Source organism: Piliocolobus tephrosceles, chromosome Y (genome assembly GCF_002776525.5).
Source record: "Piliocolobus tephrosceles isolate RC106 chromosome Y, ASM277652v3, whole genome shotgun sequence".
Lineage (NCBI taxonomy): Eukaryota > Metazoa > Chordata > Mammalia > Primates > Cercopithecidae > Piliocolobus > Piliocolobus tephrosceles.
In genome coordinates this window covers 8,314,767-8,335,527 of record NC_045456.1, presented here as the reverse complement: position 1 = coordinate 8,335,527, position 20,761 = coordinate 8,314,767, and the positions used below count along the sequence as shown (strand labels likewise).

The 20,761-nt window shown below is 41.5% G+C and overlaps 1 protein-coding gene across 2 annotated transcripts in view; it reads right to left on the bottom strand.

The window, feature by feature from the left end:
- Positions 1–2,541: 2,541 nt before the first annotated feature.
- ASB9 (ankyrin repeat and SOCS box containing 9) overlaps positions 2,542–20,761 on the bottom strand; it is a 27,927-nt gene continuing 9,707 nt past the window's right edge. Inside the window, exons 3-8 of one of the 2 annotated variants that reach the window (XM_023198977.1) lie at positions 17,384–17,463; positions 13,667–13,774; positions 11,195–11,345; positions 8,772–8,906; positions 7,049–7,301; positions 2,542–3,188 (exon numbers count right to left, since the gene is read on the bottom strand). In XM_023198977.1, coding sequence (XP_023054745.1) covers positions 7,081–7,301; positions 8,772–8,906; positions 11,195–11,345; positions 13,667–13,774; positions 17,384–17,463 — 695 coding nt within the window. In that variant the 3' untranslated portion in view covers positions 2,542–3,188; positions 7,049–7,080. The remainder of the gene's footprint in view (positions 3,189–7,048; positions 7,302–8,771; positions 8,907–11,194; positions 11,346–13,666; positions 13,775–17,383; positions 17,464–20,761) is intronic. The other variant, XM_023198975.2, reaches the window with a different exon arrangement.

The window sequence follows — 20,761 nt, the reverse complement described above, 5'->3', positions numbered from 1 at the left end:
GAATTCTGCCAACAACCAGTGAGCTCAGAAGACCTCTGAGCCCCAACACCTTGATTGCAGCCATGTGAGACCCCCGCAAAGCCGAGAATGCGGCCACCCCATCCCTGAAATTCTGACCTACAGAAATTGAGATAATCAATTGGCATTATTTCACCACCTACTGACTATGTTAAGTTCCTTAACCCCTCTGTACCCCCATCTATAAAATCAGGATAAGAACTGTAAGGGTTTGAGGGAAGGTTTATAAATCGTCAATGCATCATGCCTGGCTTTCAGCAAGCCCTCTAGAATGGGAGCTATTATTTAGTTGGTTTTGATGCTGGCCTGGTCTGAGGCTGAAGCCCTAATGCTGGGCTTTTATCATATTATGAAGGCGGAAACCTCATGCTCCAGAGTAGACAGCTGAGCACATCTTAGACCCTCATTTCTGAGCCCCTAATGTCTACTTAATGGCTGGCCACTGTGACCTGGTACATGGAGTATCAGCCCATGTCAATTAGCCCCATTACAAACCCTGAAGAAATAAGCCATCCTTTCCTGGTCCCTTCCTCTTGCCTTCCTCTTTCATTCTAACAGGAATTGTGCTAGCAATGGGCACCAAGTAGCCAGCATGTGTACTGAATAAAAGCAAGTAATATGTAGTACAATGACAATGAGATTGGTTGACAATAAATGTGTCGTTTGCAATCTAAAAACAGACAAAATGATCATTTTAAAAAGATGGGTTCATGAGTTTATGTCCATCATTCATAAAGGTAGGGTCTATTCAATGCCATTTAACCAGCTTTGATGATAGAATGTGTGAGGTTTTGCCAGGTTGGAATGATAAAGCATTCATAGGTATATGCCACTTATAAATATAACCACATCTAGACTCATAACAGATTCTGTATTTAAATATTCTTTTTGAGCATGGCTAAGTGAAGTCATTTGAAATTTTCCTAAATTGCCATGAGTGAAGTGGTAATGGTATTACTCCCATATGTAGGGATGACCATCTATTATATGGACTTGCAAATTGATTGTCTGGACTATCTAAGAAGAAAAAAATACTGTTCTAATAATTGTTACAGTTCTGGGTTAAACTAAGTGGATTTGACTGAGGGAAGATTAACACAAGCAAGCGTCTGATACATTTTATGAGAAACCATGTTATTTTCTAAACTGGTGCTTTCCAAAAGAAAACCATAGCAAAATGTCTACAGCTCCTCACCCCTTAGCAAATGACTCTGACCAGAGTGTAACATCCAAGAAATCAAGTATCTTTACCTGTCTTGTTCCTTACCACCCTGTGCCTAGAATAGTGCCTGATACAGACATGGGAGTTCATCACATATTTTCTAAGTAAGTGAACTAAAAGATTTTCCTCGTGGCAGGACGTTGATGTTAATTAATGGCATAAATCCTAAGCAATACATGTAAACATGATCAGATGAATTTTTTTTTAAAGTAGGAGGTGAAGTTCTGTAAAAAAGGAGGAGGAGGTAAAGTTCTGTAGTCACATTTGAATTGTGTACACAGGAAGAGAAGGAAACAAGTGTCAGTGGAATCTATCACTACAAAGTTTTCATTCTTGAATGGAAATTTCCAGAGCTTATGTTGTAAACCATTTTATGATGGGTCATTTATGAGGAGCAAACCTTTCGCTTAAGTGACTGTGTGACAACAGTGCCATCTGCTGGGAAACTAGCTGTGCATTTTAGACTAATATTCTGGAGTCTTTCATACAGTAAATTAAATTTACAATTACAGAAAAACTATATTGGAAATAGATTTAGAGATCATCTAGACCATATGTAATCTTACAGGTAAGGATTTGACATAAGGAGTTACAATACTTCCTTTCGATTGATGCAATGGAGCCCCAAATTCATCTCTCAGAGAAGTAACTGAAACTACAGCCATCATTACTAAATTATATCACAGTGTTCCTGTAAATCTGAAACTGAAAGGCAGTAAAAAAATCCATTCATCGTGCCTCCAAAGAACACTGTTCAATAGAAATCTGTTCAATGATGGAGCAATGGAACTTTCTTCCGCAATCTGTACCTGCACTGTTCAATACAGTAGCCACTAGCCATCTGTGCATATTTTGCACCTGAAATGTGGCCAATGACACCGAGAAACTGGATTTTAAATTTTATCTAATTTTAATTAATTTACGTTTTTAAATAGGCACATGGCTACAGCAGTGTTTCTCAACACTACAGTATTAACATTTTGGACGGGAAAGTTCTTTGTGGTGGGGCTGTCCTGTGCATTCTAAGAGGCTTAGCAGCATTCCAGACCTCTACTCACTAGATGCCTGTAACACCCCCTTCCTCAGTTGTGACAAACAAAATGTCTCCAGGTATTGAACATCCCTGGGTAACAAAATTAACCTCAGTGGAGAACCACCAAACTAGTGGCTACTGTATTAAGCAGCAAGATTCAAGAATATGCTTAATATGTATAGTGTTTTGGTTGAATAAAAGAACTGGCCCCCATACTATGCTAGGACAGTAGTGGTTTTGTCCTAAGAACAGGGAAGGTTAAAACAAATTAGACAAACCAAGAAATACATTTCTTTATTTTCATTCCCATATAGCAGAGATGGAACAAGGATAGTGATACTGGAAAATCCTGCCTCAATCAAATCATCACCTAAGTTAACGTCAGAAAACCTGCATTTGAATCTGACTCCTCTATCCTTGCTCTGGAAAATTGAACATCTTGACCCAGTTGCTGTGAGGGCTAAATTAGATGATGCAGAAAGTGCTTGGCATGCAGTAGATATGCAAAACAATAACTTATGACACTCTCCAAAGCAGGGAAAAAGTCTTCACGCCTTCTAACTAATAGTACAAACGTATGCAGTGTGTTTCAACTCTGGCTTCAGAGTTTAACAAATACAAATTGAATCAAAAAAATCAGTCAAACTCTATAAACAAGTTTATAACCAATACAAATCTAATCGAAAAAAACTAGTCAAACTCTATAAACCCAACTTGATTTTAAAATTCTAGTGGCTACAACACTCAATCATGTTTTCACGTCGTTTGTGAATCCATTCCCTTGATGCATTTAAAGATGTAGGAGAAACTGTTTCAGATCCTCTGGGAGGACGAGTTTGGTTATCTTATGATGCTGCTGGATTCCAAAGCACTTCCGAATTCTAAGGCGGCATAACTGCATCAAAGAAGGCGGCCCTGAAGAAAGATCATAAGACAAGTCACACAGTGGTGTTATTGATCTAAGACTTCTCCTTTAAAAAAAAAAAAAAAAAGCATACAAGATAGAACATTGTTATAAGGAAATAATATTGAACTACCTAAGATCATTTTCTGGGATTTTTTTGTAGAAGGCATTTTTAGTCTATGTTCTTTCTTTTCTGGTAGCTAATTGAAATAAGCTTGTTACGTTTTAATTTAGAGCAGAGTGAAAGAAATTTAAAGCTTAGCCTCACTAATAGAGGCTTAAGTAAGCTAACTTGGGAATTACACAGCTACACAAAAATTCCAATAATAAAAATAAAGTTACGTTTAATGGTATTGTTATCTTTTACCTTTAAAAATAAGCACATATTTCTAGATGCAAACCTTTTTATAACTTGAGCAATTTAAGGTATTCAAATACAATGAGCTCACAGTGAATCCTGAGTACGTTAAGTCGTGTTTGTTTTTATATTCTGTATTCAGAGCTATTCCAATGCTTCAATTCACAGGTGAAAAGTCAACCAGCTAGCACAAACCTTGCTTAGGGAACACTCAACAGTTTACATTTTAGGACAGTGGTTCACAAGTGGGAGGAGGCTCGGGGAAGGAAAGGAGATCATTTTGCTCCTCAGGGGACATTTGTCAGTATCTGGAGACATTTTTGGTTGCCAAAACTTGAGGAAGGGTGCCACTGGCATCTAATGGGAGAGGCCAAGGATGCTTCTAAACATCCCCAAGTACACAGGACAGCCCCCAACTGATCCAAAATGTCAATAGTGTCAAGGTTGAGAAACTCTGTTACAGGGCAAAAGGATGGGGAATGATTTTCCATGCCCACATCCCCCCACCCCCACTCCTGTTCCTGCACCAAATTGTAATGGGAATCTTCTTTTGGTTATTTTTTAAAAGGCAAAGCTATATACCCTCAAGAACTCCATAAAGCCATAGCCCTCAATCCACGTAGCACTTCAGACTCACCTGGGGTGGAGGCACATTCAACCACATGGACGCTGAGTCCCCCCAACCAGAGATGCTGCTTCGACTATTGTTGGGTGAAGCCCAAGCATCCGGATTTTCTAAAGGCAGTTGCCCAAGGTCATCTGAGTGTGCGGTCAGGGTTGAGAATACAGCCAAAAGGATACTGTGGTGTCTACTTTCCTATAGCATCACCACCAACTACAGGATCAACTGAGTTAACTTATCTCTCAAGGTGATGGAGAACAAGGAGAGATGGAACTCAACACATATACAATCAAAACAATACTTGCAGTATTTCAAACCAGGCCCTAACAGAAGGGTCCTGTTGGAGTAAGGCACCTATGAGATGATGCCCAGTATACTCAAAGCATATAATAATGAATGGCTTCCCAGTGTTCTCAAGGCATATATATTAACGAGCAGCAAAAACCACAGTGTGGGGTAACTGAACCTAATCTAACCTCAGTAAGGAATGTTGAAAGATGTGACTGATCATCTGTGCTAGAAACGCTGTCAGAGGCAACCCTAGGAGGTACTGATAAAGCATTACAAATAACAAGATCTCAGAGCAGACCTGATAGAGAATTAAGAAAAGTGGGATGTCACAGGAAACTCAGTGTATTAATAACTACTGATGCCAACTGAATGCTGATAACTGTTTACTACAAGTAAGACAATGTAAAACAACTGTAGCTTCAAGTCCACAGACACAAGAGCTGAAAACCCACTACAGATTTGCACTCACTCGCTGGCACCTGCAAACATTCAAGGGGTTTGCTTTGCTCGATAATAAAACCAGCTAATTGTATATTTATGAATCGGCATATTCCTTTGGGCCTTGATTTCTTTTTTCCCCCAGCAACAACCATTGATGTTTTTTTTGTTTTTGTTTTTGAGACAAAACAGGCAGCTTCCGTCTGCCTGTTTCTCTGTTTCCTGGGGAAGGGAATTCGATTACTGTCCTCTTTCAATGGTATGGCAACATGAGAATGTTGGTAAAACCCAACCATGTTCTAAATTTGGGCTTTGCGTGGGTGTTAGGAAAGGTAAGATTTTCCCTTTTTCTGAAAAAAGGGAAAAGATTTCAAGAATATTACCACCTCACCCTTGATAAGCATCTAAGGCAGTGTTTGCTCAATTAAAACCTAGAAATGGCTGTCAGCCCAGCACGACCGCAGCCACCATCCCCCTCACCCAGTACACTTTGGCTTTAAAACATCAATGGTTGTTGCTGGCCGGGCGCGGTGGCTCACACCTGTCATCTCCGCACTTTGGGAGGCCGAGGTGGGTGGATCACGAGGTCAGGAGATCGAGACCATCCTGGCTAACACGGTGAAACCCCGTCTCTACTAAAAATACAAAAAAACTAGCCGGGCAAGGTGGCGGGCGCCTGTAGTCCCAGCTACTCTGGAGGCTGAGGCAGGAGAATGGAGTGAACCCGGGAGGCGGAGCTTGCAGTGAGCTGAGATCCGGCCACTGCACTCCAGCCCGGGCAACAGAGCAAGACTCTGTCTCAAAAAAAAAAAAAACAAAAAAAAAACAATCAAAATGAAAGTAATTACCGTCTCCAGGAATGGCTTTGGGAAACGAAGCAGAAAGGAAAAGCCAGGGGAGGCAATGTGAGAATGCTATGAGGTTGTTTGATGGAGGAGGGGACATATACCTCCTACATTAACATATGCCCTACATTATGACTGAGGGGGACCTGAGGCACTTTTGTCTTTGTGAATCCCTTTCTCAATTAAAACAATTAAAAATTCTATTTCACAACTGGGTTGGTATAAAGATGATTACAATCCACATTGTTCTGTTCATTTTTTATTCTGATTTTTTAAAAATTAAGATATTTTTATGGGCCTTGTAGACATACAACTTTTTCAAAACAAGTTAATTATTAAAATGCAGATAGAACTGTTCCGTGATCATCCCACTGCTTAACTGAAAGCGGCCTCTACTGGACAATTCCTTGTGCCTGGAGTCAGTCTTTTCTGCCTGACCAGCACTGCTCAGGAGCATAGGCCTTGTTCGGCATGTCCCTAGGCAGGGACTTGACTGCAAGCACCCTGGGGCAGTGAGTGTAGGAGGAAGGATTCCTTAGCCCACTTTACAGTTCTGCCCAAGGCCAACCCTACTGCTCATCATGTGGGGAGAAAATAACTAGATTGTGTAACATCAGAATCCTTCTGGTAGGAAGGCCTGCTTCAAAGTCCCAGAATCCCTAAGAGTTCAGAGTCCACACTCCAGTAAAAGAAGTACTGAGCTGATTGCTCAACTGCCTCTGAGCCCATGAAGATTGCAACAGGGTGGCTCCCCAACTTGAGGTGTCTTGGTTCCCCAGCCCAGCCCAGGCCTCAAAGCCCTACTTCCATATATACTGCTCAACCACAATATTTCATTGTTTGAGTTGGGAGTCTCAGTTCTTACTTGTAGAGAAGTGTGGACTTATCATTTGTTAATTTATAGTAGTAAATGTCTTTGGATTGGTGTGAACCCTAAACTCTTAAAGAGCTGCATTTTAAGCCCAGAAACCAAGTGTCCACTAGTCTGGCCCATCTGTGGTGCAAAAAGATATCCTGGGGCCTCATGCAACCCCAAAGAGTCCTCCGCTGCCTCATTCTAAAGCATGTTTTAAATAAATGTGATACTAAAATTTTACAACAATATCTTAATTTTTAAAAAACTGGCCTACCCCATAATGAATATTAGATCATCCCCAAAACCTGTATCCAATATGCTAAATAGCAGGAGTTATTTACTGTACTGTGACCAGTACTGTATCTCATTGAATATTGAATTATCTCAACTTCCCCAGACTTGGTGATGGCAGAGAATGATCTTTGTATAGGATTGGGAGCCAGAAATTGCCAAATACCTGCCTTTCACTAGAGCCTCAAGGGGTGTCAACAGATTAGGGCTTAGGTTTTGGCAAAGAAGCACCTTCTCTCTCCAAGAAGAGCCGGGCCAAAGGGCTGTCTGGAGGCACCAGCTCCACAGGACGTTTGCCTTCAGCATTCTTGGCCTGGGTGTCTGCTCCAAAATCCATGAGGAGGCAGGCCAGCTCTTCACTGGCGGTCCTGGCCGCTGCATGAAGTGGGGAATCCTGACCTTTCCCTTGGTTCACGTCCGCTCCTAAACAGTCACAAGAACAGAAAAGAGTCAGCAAGGAGCAGAATCCAACCATCCTCCTTTTCAAAGCCCTGAGCCCCAAAATTTCCTAACAAGAGGGGATCCATATTGAGCACAGCAATCCTGGAAAAATGGGAGATGATTTGATTCCATTTTATAATGTGGGGAAAATCCCATCTGATAATGTTACTGAATGTACAGCATGAGCAATATGGCATAGAAAGTTAAAAATTTGCCTTTCAGCACTGTACATAGGCATCATGCATATAAGAAAAATCCTAGTGACATAAAAGCTCCACATTATTATTAATGGAACCTAAGTATTAGCCAGTACAGCCTGAGGGAGAGGCTAGATGGTAAAATCCAGCCTACACCAAGCAGCCAAACTCACCTGGTATGCAGCTGCCACAGGGTGTAAAACCGGGCACTTGGGACTGGTGATTTGGACTCTGAAAAGCAACCAACTAATGGGGGTATCCCCTGGATTAGACTGGCCAATCCCAAGATCACAGGGGAGGTGGCAAAGTTCTCCCCTGCAGGAGTAAGGTGGATTTCTAGGACTGTCCTCACCCAGTTCCATTCCTACACTCTTAACAAATTCCCACTCCAGCCCAGATCCTGGCTTTCACTGTGACATGCGGGAACATGTGGCTTTACCTGAGCTGCCATCCCTCTGGTAAAATGAAAATCTATGTCCACTCAACAAACGCTAAATGATCTGGTCTTGTATTGTTCTTGACTTTGTGAGGGATACCAAACACGGCCCTTTCCAGGCTAGAGGCTTAAAATCTGCCCAGAGTGGCAGAGGTGGGGTGGGCGGTGGGGGAGAGACAAAGATTGCATCTCTTAATTCATAGCAATGCCTGCCAGATGAGTAGGAGGCAATAAGGACTATAACAACATTCATTGGAAAACAGATTACTGAAGCCTTAAAGAATAAACAGGACTCAGATAATTAAAGAGGTGATGAAATGGTGTTCCAGGTGTTGAGAAGGGGGCTGGACAACAGCAGGGAGGTGAAAAGAAATAAGGGTACATAGGCCTTTTCAAGGAAAATATAGTATTTGCAATGGGGCAAGTTCAGTATTTAAACCAAAGAGAACTGGTGAAGGTCCCAAATAGGAAGATTCAACACTAATCCAACAGCTTTGCAAGTTATGCAGGACTTAATAATGTGACTGGCCAAATGGAGGGAGACAGAGGAAAGGGAGGAGAAACCAATAATCATTGAGGACCACCCTGAGAAGAGGCATCATCATCATCATCCTCATCCTCGTTAGGAGTGAGAGAACTGAAGTTCAAACAGTGTGAACTAATTCCCCAAGGGAACAGTCAATATGAACCCTGACCTTGTCCAACTCCATTGCCCACACTAATTTCTCTCCTACAGCAGTAAGATGTTTAAAATACATTTAATTTACTTTAATTTACTTTCCATTTCCTTTTCTTGTTTTGGTTTGCTTTTTGCTTTACCTGACTCCAGAAGCTTCTTGACACAGGCTCTCTGTTGGTTTTCACAAGCCAAATAGAGTGGAGTGCCCAGGTGACTGATCTTATGGTCAATGTTGCCCCCATAAGCTATGAGAGAGTCGACACACTCCACGTGGCCTGCAGCCCAAAGCAGGAGAAAAACAGTTACGAGTTCCCTTAGCTAGAAAGACAATGCCATCCCCATTTTGCATTAAATTTGGCAGCAGTTTATCCAGAGGACCAAAAGCAATTTCCTTTAATTAGAATCAGGAGTGATTTTATTTTATTTTGTTTTAGAGACGGAGTCTCGCTCTGTCGCCCAGGCTGGAGTGCAGTGGCGCAATCTCAGCTCACTGCAAGCTCCGCCTACTGGGTTCACGCCATTCTCCTGCCTCAGGCTCCCAAGTAGCTGGCACTACAGGCGCCCGGCTAATTTTTCTGTGTTTTTAGTAAAGACGGGGTTTCACCATGTTGCCCAGGCTGGTCTCAAACTCCTGAGCTCAGGCAATCCGCCCACCTCGGCCTCTCAAAGTGCTGGGATTACAGGCATGACCCACCAGGCCCGGCCAAATCAGGAGTGATTTTTTAATTTTATTTATTTATTTTTTTTGAGATGGAGTCATGCTGGAGTGCAGTGGCGCGATCTCCGCTCACTGCAAGCTCCGCCTTCCGGGTTCATGCCGTTCTCCTGTCTCAGCCTTCTGAGTAGGTGGGATTACAGGCGCCCGCCACTATGCCAGGCTAATTTTTTTCTGTTTTTAGTAGAGACGGGGTTTCACCGTGTTAGCCAGGATGGTCTCGATCTCCTGACCTTGTGATCCGCCCGCCTTGGCCTTTCAAAGTGCTGGGATTACAGGCGTGAGCCACCGCGCCCGGCCAGGAGTGATTTTAAACACTGCTACCAGTTAAATGGTTTGACTATAGGATGCAATCTGCAACTACGGGTGAAACTCCATTTGAGATTACTACCCACGGTAACCAATCAGCAACCATCCACCTTTTTCAATTGTTTCTGGCTTTGTAGTTAGTCTAAGCAGAGAAATTGAAGTGAGAGTTGGGGAGAGATATGGAGGAACAGGACCTGAAGGTGGACCTGAAGAATAAAGGTCACAGTGTGGGCCACGGGACAGGGAAGGAAACTTACAACCTCTCCAAAGGCAGGCCCGGGAGAAACAGGCCACAACGGGTATAGGCAAGCTTAGATTAGAAGAAGCTGCCGTGGCCAGGCACGGTGGCTCAAGCCTGTAATCCCAGCACTTTGGGAGGCCGAGACGGGCGGATCACGAGGTCAGGAGATCGAGACCATCCTGGCTAATACGGTGAAACCTCGTCTCTACTAAAAAATACAAAAAAACTAGCCGGGCGAGGTGGCGGGCGCCTGTAGTCCCAGCTACTCGGGAGGCTGAGGCAGGAGAATGGTGTAAACCCGGGCAGTGGAGCTAGCAGTGAGCTGAGATCCAGCCACTGCACTCCAGCCTGGGCGACAGAGCGAGACTCCGTCTCAAAAAAAAAAAAAAAAGAAGAAGCTACCAAATCCAACATGAGCAGAGCCCAACCTGAAAAACTAGGCAAAAGCTGAATCACACTTCCTTGGTCCAGAATGTCGTATTTTGGACATTGCTCCTCTACGTTTCTCTCGCTATATTTTAGTTCTATGTATGCAGCGAATATGATGAGTTAGGATGTTCTCAATAAATAAATATCAACGCTTTGGGAGATCACTAGAAGTGGGTTGGTCCAGTCAAATGGGAAGCCACTCTGTGAAAGCCACTGGAGAAACAGAAAGCCCTCTGGCAAGGTATGGTCATGATGATGACGACAAATTTGAGAAAATAAAAACTTGTGATTTTACGAGCTAAGACTATCAGAAAAGTATGGCTTTAATGAAAAGAGTTATCCCAAACTGTATACAACATCTTATAGTTTCAAAAATTGAAAGCTTATTTCATTTGGCAAACTTAAGTGTCACTGAGACAATGTTCTTTAAGGCCCTGAAATAGAAGAATATAATTTGTTTCATGAAATAACTTGATTTATGTAAGGTCATGGGTATAACAACGGATTCCACAAATATTAATGGATAGTCTACTGTGTGCCAAGCCCTGTTCCAGTAAATATAGCAGCGAAAAACATTCAAGATGCTCTAAAAGGGAGGCACTCAAACTTAGTGTGCACCAGAAAGCAGCCCGAGGGCTTATTAAACAAAACACAGGTGCTGAGCCCCATGCCCAGAGTTACTGATTCATGGGGCTGGAGCGGGGCTCAAGAATCTGTATTTGCAGGCAAGGTCATGCTGATGCTTCCAGTCCTGGGACTCCATTTTGAGAACTACTGCTCTAAAATATACCTCCTTTTCTTTCCTTCTTTCAGCAGTAAGATGTCCCTTGAAGGAGTGGGTTTAAAAAGAAAATTCTCAACAGATTTACCTCTCCTGGCAGCTTCATGGATGGGGGATGCCAGATCACTCTCAGGTTGAACGCTGGCTCCGTGCTGCAGAAGCAAATTCACACAATCCTGGCTGCCGCTGACACAAGCATTAAACAGTGGAGTGTGCCAGTCTGTTGTCACACCATTCACCTGGAAAAAGAAGCTCCAGGATGAAGACAGGAAGGGGGATGTTTTGGGTTCAAAAGTAGGGTCCACAACTCTGAAGATGTTATTTAACTGCTCTGAGCCTTAAATTCCTCAGCTATAAAATGGAGAAAAAAGTACCAAATTCCACAGGTTTTTGTGAAAAATGGAATTAGGGAGTGGCTATAAAGCATCAAAAATGTTACTCAATGTTTTATCTTTTCCATGCCCTCCCCAGGAACATGAACTTTGAAACTAGTTAGGATAATTTCAGTCGCTTACAAACTAATCCCTATTTTAAACTTCTTTCCTAGACCCATCCCACACCAGTTCAATTTCTTAATGGGTGCAAGAGGATTACTCTTGCTGCTGTGAGGAAACTGTTGAAATTGTCAACTGTAATTCTCAAAGTATAATTTAGAAAACTTTAAAAAACTTGACTTTCATACAAATACAGAATTAACACGTACCAAAGTTTTTATTCAACTCATTCATTAATGAGGGAACCAGTAAGATGGTAAGACTGGCTCAAAAAAATATTTGGCCAGTCACAATGGCTCACGCCTGTAATCTCAGCACTTTGGAAGGACAAGGCAGGCGGATTGCCTGAGCTCAGGAGTTCAAGACCAGCCTGGGCAACACGGTGAAACTCGGTCTCCATTAAAATACAAACAATTAGCCGAGCATGGCAGTGTGCGCCTGTAGTCCCAGCTACTCGGGAGGATTGCTTGAACCCGGGAGGCGGAGGTTGCAGTGAGCTGACATCATACCACTGCACTCCAGCCTGGGCGACAGAGCGAGACTCTGTCTCAAAAAAAAAAAAAAGAAAAGAAAAACTTATAAAACTTATATAGTCAACGGACTGCTGAAATATATTTGCTAATAGATACAAAACTCAGCCGGGCACGGTGGCTCACACCTGTAATCCCAGCACTTTGGGAGGCCAAGGTGGGTGGGTCACCTGAGGTCAGAAGTTCGAGACCAACCTGAGCAACATGGTGAAACCCCGTCTCTACTAAAAATAAAAAAATGAGCCAAGTGTGGTGGCGTGTGCCTGTAATCCCAGCTACTCAGGAGGCTGAGGCAGGAGAATCACTTGAACCCGGGAGGCAGAGGTTGCAGGGAGCTGAGATCATGCCACTGTACTCCAGCCTGGGTGACAGAGCGAGACTCCGTCTCAAAAATAAAATAGATGTTTATATATATATATATAAACTGTGTTAATGTCCTATAGGGTCATAAAACTATAATCTTTGAGGCTATCTTTTCTAATGTTGGAAATCAGACAGAAATTTAGAAGTTAATGTCTAACTTCACAGTGTTTGGGCTATAATTAAACAGTGAATAGAAAAGCCAAGCACAGATACATTCTTGTGTATCATTAAATGATTATTTGGTGAATCTTTTAAGCAATGATATTGTGAAGACAATGAATTCATTCTCAAACTCTACTTCCAAGCAGGGCCAGGGCTAGAGTGAGGCACAAAAGTTGCCCAGGGTAGAAAATTTAAGGACATATTCATTTTTGGAGTCACACAAATAGTGCAGGAGCCTGAGAACGAGCACCTCTTTCAGGTTTGTACCCCAGGTGTCTCTTGCTTCACCTTGCCACTTTCCCTGTTTCCAAGTTTTGAATGTTTTCTTAACCCAAATATAAATCTGGCAATGCACTCACCTCTGGCTCTTTACTAATCTTGGGACAAAGCCCGTTCTTTTTTTGGCATGGACAGGGTTGCTTCTGGTTCTGAATCCTCTCACCTACTCTACTCTCCTGCCATAAGGAATGACTTCAAGATACAAAAATTGCTCACGATCATTTCTGGGACTTTGCATTTGCTGTGGCCAGAAGATAGCAAGCCCATAATATCCCCCACCCCACCATTCAGTTGCCTAACACCAAACAGGTCCATTTTTGCTGCTCTTGCAATCCCTGCTACCATGTGAACAAGTCCAAGTTGCCAGTCAAAGGGTGAATGACCACATAGATTTTCTGTCTCCTCAGACATCCTAGCCATCCCAGGCAAATGTGTGCTTTCCACAGTATTTCATTACCTTCCAGCCATAACAATGAAGACGGAAGTCTAACAACTATTTATTAGTAGTGTGTGATAAAGAAAATGATATAGACTGTAAGCACGACTAAAAATTTAGTATTTCATCCACCTGTCACCAAAGCAAACAAGTCTGATGAACATAATTTTCTTAAAAAACAACTGTCTTCATATTTCAAATCAGCCTAATCAAAAAGTGCTGGAAGTTATTCAGAAGGGATATACATAGTCATTTTTCATTCTTGGTTTCTAAGATATTGTTTCAGCTGCCCTTACCTGAGCTCCATGGTTTAATAAAATCTTCACACAAGAGGGATGACCTCCGAAACAGGCTTCGTGGAGTGGGGAGACATGATCTGCCGTGATGATGTTCACAAGCCACCCCTGAAGGAGGGGAAATAGTCAGAGTAAGGGGTGCAATGCAACAGTGCCCCGGGGCTGTTTTTCAGCCACCATTCCAGTACTATGACAAAGTTGACCTGGCTCAGAGTCAGATGGTACACTAAGATGTTTATACTGACTTAAAAAAAAACTGCCACACTACTGGTGGGAGTGTAATATGGTATAACCACTCAGGAAAACAGTTTGACTGTATCTATTAGAGCTGACAATGCATATGCCTATGACTCAGCAATTTGACTCTTAGGTATATATACATCTAGATACATATACAAGAATATTCACAACAGCATTGGTCGTAATAGAAACTGCAAACAAACCAAATGTCCATCAACAATGAACTGAATTAATAAACTTTGGTTTAATCTTTCAGCAGAAAGATTACACCCAACAAATTACAATGGCAAGCACTACAAGGGTGATGCTTGCAAAAATAATGTTGAGCAAAAGAAGCAAAATCCAAAAGCATACACACTGAATGATTACATCAATTTAAAGTTCAAAATTAGGCAAAACTACCCCATATTGTTTCAGAAGACATATAAAGTAAAACCATAAAGAAAACAAGGAAATTGGGATAATGGTTAATCCTGTGGAAGAGGGACAGGATTGTGTTCTAGAAAGCACGGTAAGGGGAGGGATGGGTGACTCTTTGGAGGAGCCAGAAATGTGCTATTTTTCCATTTCCTGACCTGGGGAGGCAGTCACATGGCAATATTCTCATCATCATCACTTTTTGTTCAACTGCACACGTGTTTAAGTTCTTTTATGTTTGTTTATGAAATTTCTCAATTTTTTTAAAGTCAGCGTGGCCCGAATTGCTAAGTTTTAACAAGCAATTATTAAATTTTAACATATTCACAAGTGTCTCTATCTTGTGGGACAATTAAAAGGAAATTTTGAAACTGCAAGGGAAAAGAAATGGACTGCATGCACCTTTTAGGAAGCCTAAATGTACTTTATTTAGGAAATTGAAATGCACCTATTAACTAATATAATTGCTCTTTAAATGTAAGTATTTAGTAGCACATAGGATTTAATAATATTTGTAATAAAAATATCAGTTTCACCCAATTTTTTTCCTCAAAAAAACCCTCCTTTTCCTGACATTTAATTTTTTTTTCTTAGATTTCCTAGCTCTATCATAGTTTTGACAAGAGGGTCAGCAAACAACAGCCTACAGAGTCAAATCTAGACCACAACCTGCTTCTGTACAGCACAGCAGCTAGGAATGGTTTCTACATTTTTAATGGTTTAAAAGAAATCAAAGGAATATTTTGTGACACATGAAAATTTTATGAAATTCAAATTTCAGCATCCATAAGCAAAGTTTTACCAGAACACAGCCATGCCCATTCATTTACATATTGTCTACAACTGCTTTTCTGCTAAACAGCAGAGTTAGGTACTTCCAACAGAGACTGAAATATTTTCAGAGACTGAAAAATTAGGCTTTAGTTCACAAAGCCTAAAATATTTATTATCTGGTCCTTTACTGAAAAAAATTTGCCAACTCTCGTCTTGATCAAAGAAAAGAATATGTCATTTCTTACTTTACTATTCATACCTAAGACTTAAATGTCTAATTGGCAGGAGAAAATACCTTATTTTCTCACAGTCATCACACTTACAAAAAGTAGTTTTGTCAATGCCACAAGAGGGGTATGATTGTCACATGAAGCAAAAATCATGCAAGTGTATCAGACACAAGTGGGGGGAAAGACAGGCTGAGGTATAGAACTTGGGCAAAAGGCAACCAATAGGAAACAACCAATAGAAAATGTGCATGCTCCTCCAGCACGACTGCCATTTTTAAACCGGCATTTAGACCAGGCACGGTGGTTCATGCCTGTAATCCCAGCACTTTGGGAGGCTAAGGCTGATGGATCACCTGAGGTCAGCAGTTTGAGACCAACCTGACCAATATGGTGAAACCTCGTCTCTACTAAAAATACAAAATTAGCCGGGCATGGTGGCACATGCCTGTAGGCCCAGCTACTCGGGAGGCTGAGGCAGAATTGCTTGAACCCGGGAGGCGGAGGTTGCAGTGAGCCAAGATCGCGCCACTGCACTCCAGACTGGGTAACGAGCGAAACCCTATCTCAAAAATAATAATAATAATAATAATAATAATAATAATAATAATAATGATAATAGTAATAAAACCAGCATTTAGGTGTTTATACATAAATCCAGGTAAATGAAATACAACAACACAGCTATTCGTAACACAAAACAAAAAGTTTTCACCACATACTCACATTACAGAAAGGTTCCTTCTATAAAGTTAGAAACTCATTTATAGTTCATCATCAAGCTACAGTTTTACCTCAAATTAACTGTGGTTTGTCTAAATTATTAACAAGTCTGAGTCATATAATACATAAGGTAATTAACCCATTACTTCACAGTGTCCAGTCCACAGTCAGTTCTTAGTTTTGAAAAAAAAAAAAAAAAAAGATCGAATGGCTTAACTTTATTTATTTTCAGTCGTCAACTACTCTTAGTTGACAAAATGTACTTCTCTTGATCCTTGACTTTGGATGTGGTCATGTGACTTGACCAGTGAGATGTTAGCAGATGTGACATGAACAGATTGGAAGTATTCTTGCATGGTTGGGCTTGCCCTGCTGTGCTCCAGCGTCTCGCCAAGAGAAAATAATTCCTCAGGTAGCCAGTGGTCCAAGAACGATGAAAGAGATGTGCAGCAGGGCTACACCCAACCCACAGCTGGGAGCCCAGACCAGCCAAGCCCAGCCTAGATGAGCTGACACAAACACACATCAGCAAGAAATAATGGTTACTGTTATCATGTCACTGAGTTTTGGGGCGGTTTGTTATTGAGTTGTGGGGTGGACTGACCTAGGTAGGTATCAGAATACTCACTTTATGAAAGCAGAAACTGGATCTCTAAAAAGACATCTTACACAAATAATGGGATACAACTTGGAGATGGTTCTGGCTGATGTTTCATAAACATATAAATACTGAATGCAAATGAGTATCTGTCCAATTTAACAAGTGATACATAAAAGCTGCAGTGATCATTTTTCGTGCTATCAAAATAGGGTAAATTTCTAATTTTATCTGGGAAGTAGCCTAACTTCTTTTAGCTAGAATTAGTGTTATAATCTATTTATAATAGGCTGCTGCTACCAAAAATGGCTCAAGATAGTGGCTTAGAATAGTATGAAATTTTTCTTTAGAAATTATTTTCTTATAGGAGGATTTCTTACTCTAGACAGGTCTATGAAATTGGATGTTTTTAAAGCACATTTATTCTCACTCAGCTCTATCTGAAATTTAGCAAATCCTTCAGTTCAGAACGTAGACAACAAACCACAGTAGTAATAGTAGTATGTAGGCTTATCTCCAATAGAAATGATAGATATTTTCTGTTATATTACAATTGTCATAGACATCTAAAATATCTCAAAATATTTACTCATCCTATTTAGAAATTATGGTAGTTATTAGAATCGCCATGAGGTCTTCTATTTAATGAATTAATTTAAAAGTCCCCGTGTTATTATGTCACACATTTGTTTTAATATTTTGATAGGTTTCTTCTGTATTATATTTTCAAAAAGCTACCTGGCTGATGAGGTTCCTCAGAGACAGCTGACGTCCGTAGATTGCAGCTTCATGCATAGGAGACCAATCAGACACAGCATCTGTATGGAAAGGGAGGAATGGGTTATATCCTGCTAATGCACTTAGACCCAGAGGCTTATCCTTGCCCATCAATAAGAGCCTAATAGTCCCTGGATGGAGACATTGGATTCACTCAACCAAAATTCCCATTAGAAATTCAGCATTTCTCTTCTTTATTACTATTTTTTGTGCACAGTTTGTTTGAACAACGTCTGGAGAGCTTGGGAAAGAACTACAGCCAGTCCTCAAACTAAGGACAAAAGAGGTGGACTGGGATGACAGATTACTGTATTTCTATTTACACACTGGTTTCAAAGGCAAATGGCCCATTTAGTTAAGCGAGAGCTTCACTAATTACCAGCATTAGTGTGTTAAGCTGTAGCTGCCGGTCTAGTTTCCTGCATGAAATACAGACTTTGGTATCTCAGCAAACAAGTGTCCTGTTTTAATAGTAGTAATCATGTAATTACATGCACCATTAGGTTTGGAATGAAATCTAAACAGAACCATATCTATTTACAGATTATCTCCTGTCGTAATATTAAGCGCAAATCAGTGCTCAGTCTCACCTTGAAACAGGGACATTATTTACCCCCAAACGCAGCATGCCAAGGTGGTTAAAGAAAGCTCTTAATATCAGACCCGCTTCACCTTTTCTGACCTGTGGGTCCCGGGAAAGGCCCAGTGCCCCAGTTTCCTTCTCTGTGAAGTTACAAGTTGAGCATCCCTAATATATAATATACAGGTTGAGCATCCTTAACCCGAAACTCCCAAATCCAAAATGCTCCAAAATCCAAAGCTTCCTGAGTGCTAACATGATGCCACGAGTGGAAAATTCCACACCTGGCATGTGATGGGTTGCAATCAAAACTTTGTTTCATGCACAAACTTATTTAAAATACCATATAAAATTACCTTCAGGTTATGTGTGTAAGGTGTATATGAAACATAAATGAATTTCGTGTTTAGACTTGAGTACAATCCACAAGATAAGTCATTATTGTATATGCAAGTATTCCAACATCTAAAAAAATTGGAAACGCTTCTGGTCCCAAGGATTTCAGAGAAGGGATGCTCAACCTGTACTTACCACGGCTCAATACATACGAGCTACTATTATTATCCTGCCCTAACACTAAACAGACAGTCTTGATTACACCTCATCATCACTGCTATTTAAAACAGCAAATTTATACCGGGTGCGGTGGCTCCACACCTGCAATCCCAGCACTTCTGGAGGCTGAGGTGGGCGGATCACCTGAAGTCAGGAGTTCGAGACCAGCTTGGCCAACGTGGTTAAACACCATCTCTACTAAAAATGTAAAAATTAGCTGGGTGTGGTGGCTCACGCCTATAATCCCAGCTACTTGGGAGGCTGAGGCAGGAGAATCGGTTGAACCTGGGAGGTGGAGGTTGCAGTGAGCCGAGGTCATGCCACTGCACTCCAGCCTGGGCAACACAGTGAGACTCTGTCTCAAAAAAATAAAATAAAACAGCCAAATTTATTCTACAACCACATAGAAGGAAAACAAATTCTTAGGAAAGAGGCCTGAAAACCCAATCCCAACCCATTAAATGCTTTCCTCCCTCTCTTTATAATTGAATATGAATATAACCGAATGAGGCATAGACCTGATTTTTTCTCATCTCAAGCTTCATCTGATTTCCAGTAGAAATGTGAGGGAGGCGTGCCTGAACCTGCTTCAGCTCCAGCTCCACCTGCTTCGGCAAACACACTACATACAAACAAGGTAGAAAGGTCTGATGCCAGTTAGGCCTTGCATGGAAGCTAATAGCTCCTAAAAGCTGAGAAGACCTGGAGAAGGAGGGTACTTATTATCTCTACCTTGCAAAATGAAAGGCTATGAAGTATCCTTTGTACTTAACATATGTTGGCTTAACACTTTGTACTTAACACATGAGGCCCGTCTGCCACCAGAAGCCATCAGTGCCCTGGAAAATCTGTATTAGTAAGCAAATTACCATTCTTCCAGATGGATTCATTAGGCATTTAGTACATAAAAGGAAGACAAATGAGCCCATCTACATACTGCCCATCCAATGCTTTCCTTCTGGGGTCACTAAGGCGCTTGAGACAAGGTCCATCTTAAGTGAAATGGCTTTTCCTACTGTCAAAACCTTACGCTTAATAGATACTCAATGTCCTCACAGCATTCTCTGATGTTCCTAATTATTTCTGGAATAATACTGCTGATTCTAGGGCTTGGAAGCTAAAATTCGGACTGCAGATATGGAAAGATTGATCTCCAAATTAGAATTAAAAGGACAACTAATTCCACCCTGTTGGTGCCGATAATGCCAAATGCCATTCACACAAAATCTTGAATGAGAACAAAGAGCCACAAATTGAGCAAGGTTTTGAAAATCAGCTTTCAATAGATTTGCAAATGTATCCTGATGGATCACCACATGTATGATGATTAATCCACTTTTTTTCCAAGTGCTCAGCTGCTAAGAAATACAGCTGCCACATTTCCCAACCTCCATTAAAGCTCCCTAAGATTATTAGTGTCGACAGCCTAAACGGTCAGGCAGGTAAATTGGGTCCTAATTTGTAAGTGTTCAGATTGCATAAAAATGATGCACTTATCAAGTGTAGCCACAAATGGTCTTGCTTTCTACTCATTCATCATGGGACCATTACTCTTTCTATTTGGGGCAAATAAAGAAGTACGTACTTCGCCAAGAGAATAACAAAGGCTCTCTGAGTTTGCACCTCTGCAGAATGTAGTGCTTACAGAGCAGAGACAGCTCGTGTCTTTCAGAAGTACAGAGTGCTGTCCTGGTACACGTAGTGAGGGGCTGACAATGTGAATATCTCTAGCTAGCTAGCTAGCAAGCAGCTGTATTGAGATATAATTCGCATACCATACAATACACCCATTTAATGTGTACAATTCAGCAGTTTTCAGTATATTCAGAGCTATGCAACCAATGCCACAATCAATTTTAGAACATTTTCATCACCCCAAAAAGAAACTCTGTACCCATTAGCAGTCACTCCACGGCCAGGCGCGGTGGCTCAAGCCTGTAATCCCAGCACTTTGGGAGGCCGAGACGGGCGGATCACGAGGTCAGGAGATCGAGACCATCCTGGCTAACACGGTGAAACCCCGTCTCTACTAAAAACTACAAAAAACTAGCCGGGCGAGGTGGTGGCGCCTGTAGTCCCAGCTACCCGGGAGGCTGAGGCAGGAGAATGGCGTGAACCCGGGAGGCGGAGCTTGCAGTGAGCTGAGATCGGGCCACAGCACTCCAGCCTGGGCGACAGAGCGAGACTCCGTCTCAAAAAAAAAA